Source organism: Mandrillus leucophaeus, unplaced genomic scaffold (genome assembly GCF_000951045.1).
Source record: "Mandrillus leucophaeus isolate KB7577 unplaced genomic scaffold, Mleu.le_1.0 Scaffold889, whole genome shotgun sequence".
In the NCBI taxonomy this organism is placed as follows: Eukaryota; Metazoa; Chordata; class Mammalia; order Primates; family Cercopithecidae; genus Mandrillus; species Mandrillus leucophaeus.
In genome coordinates this window covers 129,418-145,191 of record NW_012109685.1, presented here as the reverse complement: position 1 = coordinate 145,191, position 15,774 = coordinate 129,418, and the positions used below count along the sequence as shown (strand labels likewise).

The 15,774-nt window shown below is 36.5% G+C and overlaps 1 protein-coding gene across 1 annotated transcript in view; it reads left to right on the top strand.

Moving 5' to 3' along the window:
• SMAP1 (small ArfGAP 1) overlaps positions 1–15,774 on the top strand; it is a 228,354-nt gene that overhangs the window by 193,654 nt on the left and 18,926 nt on the right. The window contains exon 7 of the mRNA XM_011969385.1: positions 9,948–10,038. Within this exon, the coding sequence (XP_011824775.1) occupies positions 9,948–10,038 (91 nt within the window). The remainder of the gene's footprint in view (positions 1–9,947; positions 10,039–15,774) is intronic.

Genomic DNA, 15,774 nt, shown 5'->3' with positions numbered 1-15,774 from the left:
GGCTTGTACCTGTAGTCCCAGCTACCTGGGAGGCTGAGGTAGAAGGATCACCTGAGCCTGGGAGGTCAAGGCTTCAGTGAGCGGTGATTGTGCCACTGCACTCCAGCCTGGGCGACAGAGTGAGGCTGTGTCTCAAACCCCAACAAAACAAAACAAAAATTAGCTGGGCATGGTGGTACATGCCTACAGTCCCAGCTACTTGGGAGGCTGAGGTAGGAGGATTGCCTGAGCCCAGGAGATCGAGGCTGCAGTGAGCTGTGATCTTGCCACTGCACTCCAGCCTGGGGAACAGAGTGAAACCGTGGCTCAAAAAACAAACAAACAAACAAAGCAAACCACAGTTCCTATCAGACTAAGCTTGCTTATTGGCCAAGATTCTTAAATATGCTTCTGGTCAAGATGTAGACAGTGGGCCTGATGATCAGATATTAAGGTAAATTATGAACCGGATAGACAGCTATCCAATTAATAGAATTGATGTCAGTTTGGAGGAAGTTCTCTGCTTTCTTCAGGGGTTAATACGGGACTTCATTCTTTTCAGCATTTTTGTTAACTGTGGATATCTGTGCCATATTGTTCAGATTTTCAAATGACCAAGCGGTAAAGATTAGTTAAGATATCAAATGACAGAATAAATTCCTCAGATAGTGTTAAAATAAATGCCAACAAATTGGATAAATGTAAAATTCTGAAGCAAATGTACCCAAACTCAACTGTCCTGAATATAGCACAAAAGAAAATGTCATTGAATTTTAGATGACCAAAGGTCTGATATGAATTAATGGTCTTTTGCTTTGGAGAAGGTCAGCTCCACAAATTTATTCCTCCATTTGTTTTCTGCATGGCTGTAGCATAGAGAGTGTGGATAAATGGGTAGATGTTACAAATTGTGTGAAGAGGACACTTTCTAATACTTGTAATTGTCTTAATGTAAAATATGCTGTATCATCATACGTGGTGATTCCATAACACTGGAAGATTTTCTTACAGAGAGAATGAATGTGTAAGAGAGATGTTACAGTAGTGTTTTGTGTATCACATAATGGAGTCACTAAATGTCTTCAAGGCTGCTTCTACTTCTGAAATTTATGTAAATCCTTGATAACTTCTCCAGCCCAGTGAAATATTGTTTGGGACGGTAGTGTCCATAGGCTTTACAGAGAACATTTACTGAAAGATGTCCATATGATTGGGGAAATAAAATGTAGATTGTAATAAATTAAACCCTAAAAATACAATTTAAGAAAGAATATTAAATTCAAAAAGAGTACTCTATGTGTTGACAGCTTAAATTTGAAAAAGATCTATATTATAAAGAATGGTAAACAGGAGAAAAAGAAACTAAAGATTTTGAATAAATAAGATATTGGGAATAAACAAGAATTATATATAAGATTTTTTCTCACATAAAATAGTTTTAAGGTTGTATATAATTCAGTTTTGAAAGCATACAAATACAAACATAGTAATTATAGCTATCAATCTATGTAGGAATATAAGACTGATTTTTATTAATGTATTTATAGCATATGGTCAAAAGACTTTATCTGAGTAAACAACTAATGTAGGTAATATAGTGGATAATATTAACTTACGAATTTTTTACTGAAAATTTTAGTAAAGGTTAAACCTACTATGAAGATTTCAGTAGGTAATCAGATGGGATAGTATTCTGGGAGTTATGTGTTGTTGAGTAACTTGTTAGAATTTTCTTGATATATTTCAAATATCAAGTACTACTGAGGCAGTAGATTAGTTTTTTCCTAAAGTATTGCTCTCACCACATCACAGTCACAAAGCCTTTCACCTACAACAATGGTGATCAAATCTTTCTTCCCCAGTGCAGTGCATATGCACAACACACTTCTCCAGGAGTAATCTTTTTTCTTTTCACTACCCCCTTTGAAAAACGGTGACATATATGAATGCTAGCTCTAGTTGGCTATTTATTTAGGTCCTTCCATGTTGTGGAAATAGAATAAAAATCTTCAGATTTATCTTTTATTCCTTACATGTAGAACTACAGGTCAGTCAGATACATCCACCATCTAGCACCTTTCCCACTCAGTGTTCTTCACATGGTGCCATTGCCAGTTCCAGGGAGGTCAGTGCTTCATTGAGTAGTGATTGCTCCACTGCACCCCAACCTGGGCAACAGAGTGAGGCTGTGTCTCAATCCCCAACAGAACAAAACAAAAATTAGCTAGGTGTGGCGGTGCATGCCTGTAGTCCCAGCTACTTGGGAGGCTGAGGTAGAGGGATTGCCTGAGCCCAGGAGATCAAGGCTGCGGTGAGCTGCAATCTTGCCACTGCACTCTAGCCTGGGCAACAGAGTGAACCGTGTTTCCTATTTGACTGTTTCCTTTTTTTCCTACATACCTAAAAGTTAATGTCACTACCTTTATAAAATCCTTATCACCCGTGACTACCATTACCTTTGAACTTCAAATAATCATACTTTTCATGTGGTCTTTATAGTGTACCTTGAGTTAAAAGTATTGGCATACTTGCTCTGACCCTCTATCAGATTGTGTTTTTTGTTTGTTTGTTTGTTTGTTTGTTTGTTTTTTGAGATGAGTTTTTGCTATGTTGTCCAGCCTGTTTTCCAACTACTGGGCTGAAGCGATTCTCCTACCTCAGCCTCACACATAGCTGGGACTACAGTCATGTGCCATCTGGCATGATTTTTTTTTTTATTGCAGTTTTCTGTTTTGTCATTGTAAGAATATGCATGTATTGTTAAGCATTGGGTAAATATTTATTTTTAAATCTAATTTTTGATAGATAGAAATTATTCAGCAAAAGCCACTATGGCGCGGGGAAGGAACCCTGTTAGGAGATTAACCTTTGCCACAATAGCTACTTATGGAGCCTTTGGACAAATCATGTCATTTAATTTCCTTAATGTTAAAATGAAAAAGTTGAATGTAATACATTTTATGTTTCTTCTAGTTCTAAGATTCTAGGGATATTAAAGGAAACTGATTATAAATAAACTAAGTTATAATTTGAGATGTCAGTTTTTAAAGAAAATTTTGAATAATTACCACTAGAACTTAGAAAATTGTATAGCTTTCCTATTGTAGTATATATTTATGCTCTTGTCTACATTAACTGGCCAGCTGAAGAATAGTGAATCACCTTCTAGAGGCTCAGCTGTTATGTCTGTTATTTAAAGGGCTAGGAAATGGTGGTAATGTAGGAGTTGGAACCTAAATAGTTTTTTATTCAATTATATTCTGTGGGGTAGCGATAATGAATCACAAAAAGATTGGGTAGTGAAGCTTTTGCTAATAAAAGCTTTAATAATTTGAATGAGACATCTGCTCAATATGAGTCTAAGGAAATTACGTTTTATAAAATTGCTTTATCTAAGTAGACTTATGTTCTTGCTTGTTAGAAAATTTTGTTTAATAAATTATAGATTGCCTGATTTTATCTACCCACAGTTGACTGCATTCTTCACTTATTAAAAGACAAATTTCCTATGCAGTGTTTTTAATAGCAGCAGAATTTAAAGTGGAGTGAGTCCGTATGTATTGCTTGCCATGTCTGAACTGAATATGAGATATCAAAAAGATGATATGAGGGAATGTGTGGTCATCAAGGTGTTAATTTACTGTTATCACACGTCAGTAATCCCTGCCCGTAAATCCTAGCAAGACAATAGCATTTTTATTCTTAAATCTTCTAAAATTTGGCTTTCAGGTAATATTTACTTTTTATTTATATGATAGCTGTATTTTAGGTATCTTAAATAACTGTATCTTGTCTTTGCAAAGTACAATACAATTGGTGTGCTACAGAACAAAAGTACAAATTGATAGTTTATGTATTCATGTTTGTTGTTTAAGGTTTACAACCTTTATGTCTTGAAAATATTGGATAAAAATGACTTGTTGTGTTATAGGCAAACCTGGAAAAAGTCAAACATGTTCTTGAAGATTTTTCCATTTTAGAAAAGCTTTTCAGGAAGACATAATCTATTACACATATATCTGTTAACCAACATGTTTAATTGGAATACATTTTGGAAATCTGCCGTTCCTCTCTACACATTAACATTGGTGATTTATGTTGTAAAGAAACACAAAGAGCATCAAATGTGCTTTACTGTAGAAACTAGACTTCAGAGTGGCCATGAGACAGGATTTTTAGCATGTACACAGGGTACTGCTGCTCTCTTCTTGATTAATCTGGATTATTTAAATTACCTTGTTGCTAAGATATTGTAATGAGGGACAAGAAGAAAATTATTCTGGACTTCCTATCTTATTTCATTAGATTTGATTTTAATAATTTTAAATGTTTGATTTTTCAAATGCTGGATTCTTCAGTGTGACAAAAGAGAATTATTTCAACTGTCTCTTCCTAGTCCGATATCTGAGGCCAGCCATGATTTTCCCCTTCAGTCAGAAACTGAATACCTGTCTTGTCAACTTTTAGAATATGGCGGTATTAGGCAGTCCTAGCAGTGGTCATGATATAATGATTGGAAGTAGTCTTTTCTTCTTTTTACTTTTTTTTTTTAACTTTTATTCTGGGTTTAGGGGTACATGTGCAGATTTTAGTTATATAGGTAAATTGCATGTCACAAGGGTTTGGTGTACAGATTATTTTGTCATCCAAGTAATAAGCATAATATTACCTGATAGTTTTTTGATCCTGTCCCTCCTCCCATCCTCCAACCTGAAGTAGGTCCCAGTGTCTGTTGTTCCTTTCTTTGTGTTCACGTATTCTCAATGTTTAGCTCACACCTATAAGTGAGAGCATGCATTGTTTAGTTTTCTGTTTCTGCATTAGTTCACCTAGGATAATGACCTCCAGCTCCATCCATGTTGCTGCAGAGGACATAATCTCATTCTTTTTTATGGCTGTATAGTATTCCATGTGTCTATGTACCACATTTTCTTTATCCAGACTACTGTTGATGGACATTTAGGTTGATTCCATGTCTTTGCTATTGTGAACAGTGCTGCAGTGAACATATGTGTGGATATGTATTTATGGTAGAATAATTTTTATTCCCTTGGCCATATACCCAATAATAGGATTGTTGGGTCAAATGGTAATTCTGTTTTAAGTTATTTGAGAAATCGCCAAACTGCTTTCCACAATGACTGGACTAATTTACATTCCTGCCAGCAGTGTATATGTGTTCCCTTTTCTCCACAGCATTGCCAGCATCTGTTATTTAAAAAAATTTTTTTAATGATAGGTACTCTGACTAGTGTGAGATGGTGTCTCATTGTGGTTTTGATTTGCAGTTCTCTAATAATTAGTGATGTTGAGCATTTTTTCATATACTTGTTGGCTACGTGTAGTGATGTTGAGCATTTTTTCATATACTTGTTGGCTACGTGTATGTTTTCTTTTGGAAAGTGCTTATGTCCTTGCCAGTTTTTTAATGGGGTTGTTTTTTGCTTGTTAATTTGTTTAAGTTCCTTGTAGATTCTGAATATTAGACCTTTGTCGGATGCATATTTTGCAAATATTTTCTCCCGTTCTGTAGGTTTTCTGTTTACTGTTGATAGTTTCTTTGGCTGTGCAGAAGCTCTTTAGCTTAATGAGGTCCCGTTTGTCAATTTTTGTTTTTGTTGCAATTGCTTTCGGTGTGGAAGTAGTCTTTTGATAGGCTTTGCCTACCTTGATTTACTGGTGATAGTATTGGGTTTAAATGTACAATGTAATGAAATAAAACACAGCACCTAGATATTTAAAAAAAATTTTTTAAAAACCTTGAATCTATGTGTATGTGTGTGTCTGTATCTTTATTAGGGAATTGCATGTTTTCACGTTTTTTGGAACCTTCATAATGGCAGTGTATATGCAAAGATTTTCTTTATTCCATCTCAGTTTGTTTTGTGCTGCCGTAACAGAATAGCACAGACTCATTTAGAAACAAAAGAAGTTTATTTGCTCATGGTTCTGGAAGCTGAGATGTCCAAGAGGACAGCTCCAGCATCTGGTGAGGTCCATCATGCTGTATCATCCCATGGTTGGAAGTTGGAAGGGCAAGAGAGCACTCGAACAAGAGGGGACCGAAATTGTTTTTGTAACAAACTCATTCCCTTGATAACTAACCTATGCCTGTGGTAATGATTTTAATCTGTTCATGAGAGTAGAGCCCTTCTGACCTAATTTTCTCTTACTAGGCTCCACCTTTCAAAACTGTTACATTGGGATTAAATTTCCAACATGTGAACTTTGGGTGACACATTCCAACAACAGCATCTCCTGAGTCTGTATTTTTAGTTATTATTACTCATCTAGGACTAGGAAAATACGTACTTAGTTTCTGTCATTTTACACAAAAATCTGTAAAAATAATTTTAAATATAAATAAGAAATAACTTTCAATTTTTGTTAGAAAGTCTTTCAAGAAAACTGTATAGAAAATTAATAACTCTTAATGGATATTAAGCTCTAAAAGGTTAAGTACTTGTTACTCTATCTAGAATTTTAGGAAGTTTCCTTACCTATGTAATTTGTGCTTTGGTGTATTTATCCTTAAATGTTTTAAAAATAAAAAAGAGGTTAATTTCTTATGTTTGCAATTATCAGTGAAGAAGAGTATCATTTGAATTTAATCTTTGTGGCTTTCACTAATATATATATGAAGACGTATATAATGTATATACTATGAAGACGTAGAGGAGTAATCTCTAAAATCACGTTTGCCACACATTGATGTGTTCAGATTATGGCCTCCACAAGATTCGATAATGGAGGGATACAAAGTAGATTTTAAAGTGATCAGTCCTTTTGCTTTTTTGATTTGTGAGACAACCTTTCAGATGCCAACTCTAAGGATAATTCATGTCTGAATTGTTGAAATCCATCTAGAATAGCCAACTCTACTTGGAATAATGGGGTTTAGGGCATAAACATTTCTCATTCATAATTTGACCCATTGTAGGAGCAAAGGAGCAGACTGTCTTTAGAGCAGTGTTTCTCAACCTACCACTCTGCTAAGAAATACATTTTACATAATGATCCAGATTTGTGCTCACATGTGTGTACAAATGTGCAAAACAACAATCTAGGAATATTTACCTTTCTTTTATGCAGTGTACTCTGTTTTCTATTCTGTATCATTTTTATATGCCAAAAAAATGTTTAGTTGTGGCCCGTAAAATAGATTTCAAAAACTGCTAGTGGGCCCCACCTGCAATTTGATAAGCTGTTTAGGGTTTCCCTTATTCTTGCCTTAGTGTTTCTGTTTACTTTGCACAGCTATACATATGTTCTCATTTATATAGTTTCCTATGGAAATGGTTGATGACTACCCATTTAAACTGAAATGTTAGGAACATGAGAAGCTTTTAGAACACAGATACATGTGTGAACATCTGGAAAGAAAGATAGTTTCCAAATTGTTTGCAGTAGTTCTGGGAGTGGGGGGTCGGGATTACCAGAGGACCTCTGCATTGCTCGATTTGGCTTTTTCTTTCCTTTTCAAACCATGACAGATAGTTTCATACTCAGCAGTATTTTAAAAGGTAGTTCTAATTTGGTGACAGACGCCTTATAAACCAGAGTTTCTATTTGAATTTTTTATAAAGATCCTTTTTAGCCTGAAGAGGTTCCAAAGTCTTAGGTCATAGAAAATAAATAGGAAGGAATTCCTCACAAGTTTAGTTTGTTTTATGCTTTTTTCCATGGAAGAAGATGCAGTAAAATACACCCCCCCCCCAAAAAAAAAAAAAAAAAAAAAAAAAAAAAAAAAAAAAAAAAAAAAAAAAAATAAGGAGTGGCAGAAAATAAGAATTTTAGTTCCTGTATTCCTATTTGGCACATAACATCTGAGCCTCAGTTAATTTGCAGAATGAATGTGTGTTTGGCCAGATTATCTAAGTTTATTTTCAACTTCAAAGTTTTCTGATTTTTAAGCCAAAGTAAAATAGGGATTAGACTTAAGTACCTACTTAGAGACTACTTTAAGACACTCTCCAGAGTATTATAGGCTGTGATGTAACCATATGAAGACCTACCCCAGGAAGCTGCTAGGATCCTGCCGTGGAATATTTGAAGTTTGCATGCTCGTGGCCACACGATCCTCAGATTCCCTTGCAGATTTGATTATTTATAGTAACAGATTGAGTAATCAGTTGAAAAGAATTCCTTACTTCATGACTACAGGGAATATTTTTCTTGAAATTATTTTGAAATCCTTTTGATAAGCAAGATAAGTCTGAACCTGTATTAGAGATTGAAAAGTGAAAGCACAGAGAATGTGAAATGGATTATATTAAACTTCTGAAAAGTATATTATTGTTACAGGTGGCTAATTCTGTATTTGAGAGAGTTATTAAAGACTTGACAGCTGGTAATAGTAGGCTAATTGATTAAACAATTCTAAGGGAGAGTATAGTGATTAAAAAACAAATAAGGATAGATACATGTTTTTAGAAGTTAACATATCTCTAGTAGCTAACAAAAAATGAACTCATATAACTAAGTTGTGAATTCTTTAGGTAGTTGTAGAAGAAATGATCTTGAAATGGTTTGACAAATGAATTGATGTTTTCTTTATTTATTTATTTCGTTTTGAGAGACAGTGTCTTACTCTGTCGCCCAGGCTGGAACTGCAGTGGTGCAATCATAGCTCACTGCAGCCTCAACATCCTGGGCTCAAACAATCCTTGAGCCTCAGCCTCCCGAGTAGCTGAGACTACAGGTGTGCACCACCACACCCAGCTAATTTCTTCATTTTTTGTAGAGACAGAGTCTTGCTATGTTGCCCAGGCTGGACTCAAACTCCTGGGCTCAAGGGATCCTCCCACCTTGTCCTCCTAAAGTGCTGGTATTACAGGTGTGAGCCACTGCACTCAACTGAAAGTTTTATTTTCTTAGTTTATTAGAAGTAGGCTTTAGAATTGATAATCCAGTAAGTGTAGGTTTTTTCATTCTGTCCTATACAGTGTTTTTTGTGAGAAAGTAAGTTTGGAATGTGTAACTGTGACTTGGGCTCCTGAGAACTAGAAGAATATTATATTTAAAAAGTAATTAATAATGTAGATTCAGGAAGAAAGTATATCAAATACCATTTCATTAGACTTTTCTTGGCAGTTGTGTCTCATGTATCATACAGTGTGTGGATGATGGGTTAACAGTGTGCTCATGAAGACTCTGAGGCCTCTCCAGTCTCAGCTAACAGGATGTATTAGTCCATTTTCATGCCGCGGATAAAGACATACCTGAGACTGGGCAATTTACAGAAGAAAGAGGTTTAATTGGACTCACAGTTCCGTGTGGTTGGGGAGGCCTCACAATCATGACAGAAGGCAAGGAAGAGCAAGTCACATCTTATGTGTATGGCAGCAGGCAAGAAGAGCTTGTGTAGGGAAACTCCTCCTTAACATAAACAAATAGCACAGGAAAGACCTGCCCCCATGATTTAATTATCTCCCACTGGATCCCTCCCATAACACATGGGAATTATGGGAGCTACAAGATGAGATTTGGGTGGAGACACAGAATGAAACTGTATCATAGGAGTACATTAGTAGTAGCCAGGAAATAATATGAAATGCATTTCTTCAAAATGTATAATTTCATATAAAAGATGGGAATTATGGGATCTACAAGATGAAATTTGAGTGGGGACACAGAAGTACATTAATAGTGTCTAGGAACTAATATGAAATGTGTTTCTTTAAATTGTGTAATTTCATATAAAAGAGCTAGTAGTTAAGGACAATTATATTAAGAGTTAAATTGTTTTATTCACAATTTTGGGGTCCCAATATGTAAGGACTGTCATTGCAACTTCAACAGTCATGTTTACTTGTTTTTTTATATAATGAACAATATTCTAGGTTTTATTATACTGTGTTTCATTTACTTTTTTACACTGTTTATCAAAAACGTGTAATTAATTGGGGCTTAAAATTTTGTTAAATTTACTTAAGAAAAATTAATAAATCCAATTATTTACTTTAAAGCTGCAGAAGAAAGAAGAACAGCAACTGGAGCCTAAAAAAAGTACCAGCCCTAAAAAAGCTGCGGAGCCCACTGTGGATCTTTTAGGACTTGGTAAGTGATAGAAAATAAAAGGTCGCTGCTAGAGTTACAAAACAATTGAAACTTTTACTTGGAGTGAATATAATGGCTTTATCTTCAGTATACCAAAACGTACCTGTTAACTGAATTTGAAAATGGTATGATTAGTTTGCTAACTTCCCACAAAAAGGAAATCTTTAATAAGGGAGCTGGTGTCTGTCAGCACTGTCTTCACTGAAATACAAGTAATGAGTTCCTTGGGGAAAAGAAGATATCACAGTAATCTTCAAAGGCTTGGTAGATGTGACATTTTAGTGCTTACAATAAAGAGTGGATTATTTTCTCTTCTCTGTCTCTCGAATTTTCAGTTTTGTGGGGGATTTTTCCCCTTAACAAAATAATTCTAGGGTAGCCTTATTGTAAAATGTGTTGGTTTAAAATAAAATTTAATTTTGGTTAACTGAAGCAACACATTTTGCATCCAAATCTAGTGACTAGATTCATATAACTTATTCAATGATAATGAGAAGTGCTCGTTTTAATTTAATGTCCTATTTGTTCTCATGGCTGAAAGGTATATGTAGTCTGTGTGGTAAGTAAGCAGGCCTTCATTCAAGGGGTGTTTATATTGTGCTTATCTACAAATATTGTTAGCTTCTCTCTCTCTCTTTTTTTTTTTTTTTTTTTTTTTTTACATTTTTTTCTTCTAAAAGAATTGGCTTGATAAAAGGTTACTTTTAGTAATATCTGAGCCTTGGCACAGGAATAATTTCAATCTTTCTCTTTGTTTAGTTTGGAGAAAGATTGAGAAGGAAAAGAGTAAAAGGCAGTTAGTTGGAATAGTTGAACTTCATATACTGCTTTCCAAAAAATTGATCCTAGTTGTTATTGAGTAAATTGTTGTCTGTTTTAAGAATTATAGCTGAATGTTTTATTCATTTCTTAGGAAGCTGGTACATCATACAAATATACTCCCTGGAGGTACAATTCTTCTATGATGGTAAAAAGTTGTATATTAGAAATATAAAAAATAACTGTAATTTTGAAAATAAGGCTTCAGTCCAGGGGCTCTAAATACAATTACGTTGAATTGTAGTCCTCATAATTTCTTGTTTTATTTCCTTTACTGTAAATGAGAGAAAAAGAAAAAAAAATATTACTAAAGTAAAAAAATATCTTAGTAAAACTGTAGTATATCTTTGTCTTCACTGCAGCTTCCTTTTTCAGTCTGCCTTGCCTGGTTTATTAGTTTATAACTTAGAAATATAAAATATAAACTAGGCCTGATTCTTATCTTACACACTCATTCCATTCAACAAATAGCTACTGTCTACTGTGTGTCAAGGTACCATTGTAGACACTAAGGAGATAGATCTGAAAGAGGACAGACTACAACTCCTAACTTCTGGGGCTTTCATTTCATCTGGAGAGACAGTGAATAAACAATTAAATAAAATATATCGTAGGTTATAGGTGGTAAGTACTATAGATGAAAGAAAACAGAAATGGATGGTTGTAATTTTAAATAGGGTGGACAGGGAGGCATTCACAGATGTCTTATTGGAGCAAAGGCGTGAAGAATGTCTGGATATCTGGATCTGTAAGCAAGAGCATTCTGAGAAGAACACAGCAGATGGAAAGGCTCTTCAGTAGGAGCCTACTTGAAGTGTGCAAGGACCAGCAAGGATGACAGTGTGGCTAAAGTGGAATGATCTGGGGGGAGAATAGTAACAGAGGAGACAAGGAAGGAAGGGGTAGGGAGGGTGCAAGCTGACTATAACAGGACTTGGTTTTAACTCTGAGTGACCTGGAAACACATTGGAGGAATTTGCTGAAAAGAAATAATCTGACTGTAGTATTTAAAGAATTATTGTGGTGGTTGTGCTGAGACTAGATTATCGTAGGGCAAGGTGGGCAGGAAAGGGTTTTTTTAAGGATGACATTACAAGTTGTTTAGTGTTAGAAATGAACTGTAGAGAGGTAAATCTGATACTTTCAGGACAAGGACAAATTGCTCTAGCAGTGTCCTTGAATAGCCCGGAGTGAATGGCATCTAGTCGACAAACAGTATGAGTGGCCTTTGAGATATTCCATTATTGTTGGAATGATACTGCATAGTAAATAAGCCTAGGTTTCAACAGCTTACAACATTAAACATCTGTTTCTCTCTTTCTGTGGGTCAGCTAGGGCAGCTCTACTATAACTTCATTTGATACATTTTCTACCTTCCTGATTCTTGTGGGGCACTGTTCACCAGCCATTTCACTATTGCATATGTTTCCTTATCTTCTACCACCTTGTCTCAAAGTCAATGCCATAGATTTTAGGGTTCGGTTGTGGCAGCACCCCTCTTGTATCAGTTTCTAAAACAGTCACCTCTTGCTGTGCATGTTACATAGCAAACAACTCCAAAATTTCAGTGGCTTACATCAACTAACACTTATTTCTGTCACTCATGGGTTTGTAGGTCTGCTGGGATGTTGCTCTTTTGGACAGTGGGACAGCTTCGGGAAACAGTGTCTTTAGGGGAGAACCAAAGTTCATTTAGCAGAAGTCAGGGACTGTTTGTGAAAAAGATTAAGAATATATGGGGGATTTTGCAATGACTGATAGTGGGTTTTAGATCATTTGGTGAAAGAGTTCCAAAGGTGGGAGGGGTGGGAGATGCGTTTAGAAAGAGGGCTGTCTTGCTGTGAGGGAGTTGTAGCAGCAGGAGAGGAAGTGTCTTACCTAGAGCACATACAGCTCTTTACATCTGCTGGTTATCAATTTCCTAAACTCTTTTAAAAAATATTTTCAGACTTTTTTTTTTTTAAAAAAGCTGTGTTAGAGCATAAAATTTGATGAATTCATGGAAGTCCAGGAGACTACAGAGAAATCAAAGGTCTCTTTCAGCTCAAAACAAACAGTGATTCTAAATGTGGATTGATGATTGGTGTCCACCTCGGGCCTCAGGCTCTTTATCTGCTCAGAAGCATGCCGCTGTCCTCTAATGGGACCCTGGTTTTCCCCCGTAAATTGAAAAACAGCGCAAATTGTAGGGGTAGGTGCCTTGAAGTATGATTTATGGTAATGCAAAGATGACGGCATATCTCCGTATGAGTGAGATTAGAACAGACATTAACTTAAAACATTTCCAGAAAATATAGAGAAAAACTGCATAGCGATAGTTCAGTTACACAACTGCGGATCCTTGGGACTCATGCCTTCTTTATCACTCTTAACAGTTTCATAATAGCGTAATACTTAAGACTAGTTTTAAGAGATTTGATCTTTCCTTTAAATGGGACTTTAATGAACCTACTTTATTTTTTGTAACCCAGTAACTCAGGTAAAACCTTTCTTAAGCTCACCTTTCCTGATCTACTACCCATTCAAAGTTCAAACATAAAATGCTTTATATTATATACTTTTTAGCAGAGGTTGTCCAATTTTTTCCAAGAAGGGCCAAATAGACATTATTTTTGGCTTTGCAGGCCTTATGATCTCTGTTGCAACTAGTCAACTCCCATTGTAGTATGCAAGTAGCCATAAACGAACATGTAAATGAATGAGCATGCTTATGTTCCGATCGATTTTAAAAACAGGCATGGGGCTAGGGTTTGCTCACCCCTGCTTTATGTTCCCGATAGTACTTACAAGAGCTACCTCATATTTAGATATTAATTCGTATTTGAAAGCTGTAGGACTACTATTTATTATAGTACTTTACTCTCTAATACCACAAACAGGGTGAGATACTTGAGCTGCCTCCAGTCCTAGAAATTACCGAGGGCCTTTGGCCCATGTTGACTAAGTGCCAGAATGAATAATCTCTGAATGTACCAAATTTGAATCAAATACAGACATATGCTGACTTGAGTATGCACGTCCTATGTTAAAATAGAATTAAAATCAGCTTCTAGGGTTTGTGAGAAGAGTGCTCGTCGGGTCCCCTTACTTGGGAAGCTAGTTTAGGACTGTGAATTATACTGTTAGGCTAGTGTCTATTCTTTGTTGTTTATTAGTTTTAAAGATGATAAAAATTGACAGACTGCTTACCAATTGGTTAGGACAGTTCCCCCAGACTAATGCTTCTATTCAGTAGGGCTTATTTTTGGAGTGTGGGGGCATAAGACCGCCTCTGAGAATAAAGTCTTCAAGGGCGAGCGCATGCTTTGGGCATAAGGCTTGAGAAGAATTACTTATAACTGGCCTTGGATGTGACCCTAGAGGTTTCATTTCAACCTCCCGTTAATGGTTCCTGCAGGGGTTCTGTTTTGTGGCCATCTGTGTACCACATGCACACTGCAGAGCAGCCTGGTTCCTTGTCAGGAGGCGTTATCCACAGCCCTACCAGGAACAGAATTGTGTGTGTCAGGGGTGCACTGCCAAGGATGTCTGGGGTGACCTCATCCTGTCAGTGCCCCAGAAAGCATCTCACAAAGAATTGAGTCATGATCTTGGTGATGAAAATCTAGCTCAGGGGTGTACACTTGTGTTTCTGTTTTGGGGAAGTTGATGAAAAAAGTTTGCAAATTTTAGTTTCTCCATTCATGCTTGTGTTCAGGAAATAAAAGCTTTAACATATGACAGTGGTCAAGACAATGCTAGTGAAATTAAGCCATCAGTATATAACCCATTTTATTATTAGCAACACATACCCAGTTTTATATGAGAGAGATGAATACAGAAAGTACTCTACTTACCTTTCAGGCAGAAAATTCCTACAGAAAAAATTCTAGCCATTTCTCAAAGCCGCCCATGTGCTATAAAGCAAATTTGGGAATGAACTGAGTAAAAGAATGCCAGATTTAGCAGCAGTGGTCCTGGTGATCCACAGTTCCCAGTGGACCTGGAAAGCTGCTGGTGTCCTACAGCTACCTATTTGACCAGATCCGGAGGACGTTTGTGTAGTTGTGTGCACATGCCCCTTTTCTTGGAGGAGGATTGAAGGTGGGGAGGACTATAGCAGAAGTGCCCAAGAAAATTTTATAGTCTCTTATGTTTTTCAGATATAGTTTAAAACCTGATAACAACTTGTATTGCCTCTGCTCAGAAAAGTATGCTCAGTGAACTATTGTTATGAACTATTATTATCCTTTCAAAAAGGAGGTCTTAGGAATTGGTTTATTCTTATGTAATCACACCTGCATAGGAAAGAAAATGCATTTACATAAATATATTGGTGTAAGGTAACTAGCAGTGGGCAGATACTTGCAAGTGGTCCTGAGTCAGTACCAGGGCAGTCAGTGAACTGGCACCAGAAAGAGGTGCCGTTGGGGGAGTTGATGATATCACAGACTTTAGAAGAGAGCAAGAAGGGACGGCGTCTTGGAAACAGCACAGAACCTCCAGAGAATGTGCTAGGGGATAGGACAAAGAGGAGTAAAATTGAACTCTGAATGAGGCAACTTCAAACGACAAGTAACAGGAAGCCTGAAAATGGCTTGAACATAAGGACATCTAATTATCTCATTCAAAGAGAAATCTGGAGACAGGGTGGTTTGGGGCTGTGCAGTGGTGGAACAGTGAGTGCAGGGAGCCAGGTTCCTCTTTGCTTCTCCTCATTCTGCCACCCTCATCATAGTACTGGCTTTACTCTGGAGGCTCGTCCCCTTATGGCCAACACATGGATGGTGCAGCATCCTATCCTTATAGGACCACGCCTAAAGGATGGCTTTTTCCTCACCAATTTCTTTTCTCAGGAGGAAAAACTTGCCAGAAAAATCCCCAGCAGGATTCCCAGGGTACGCTTGGTCAGAATTGGATTGTATTACCTCACTCTAG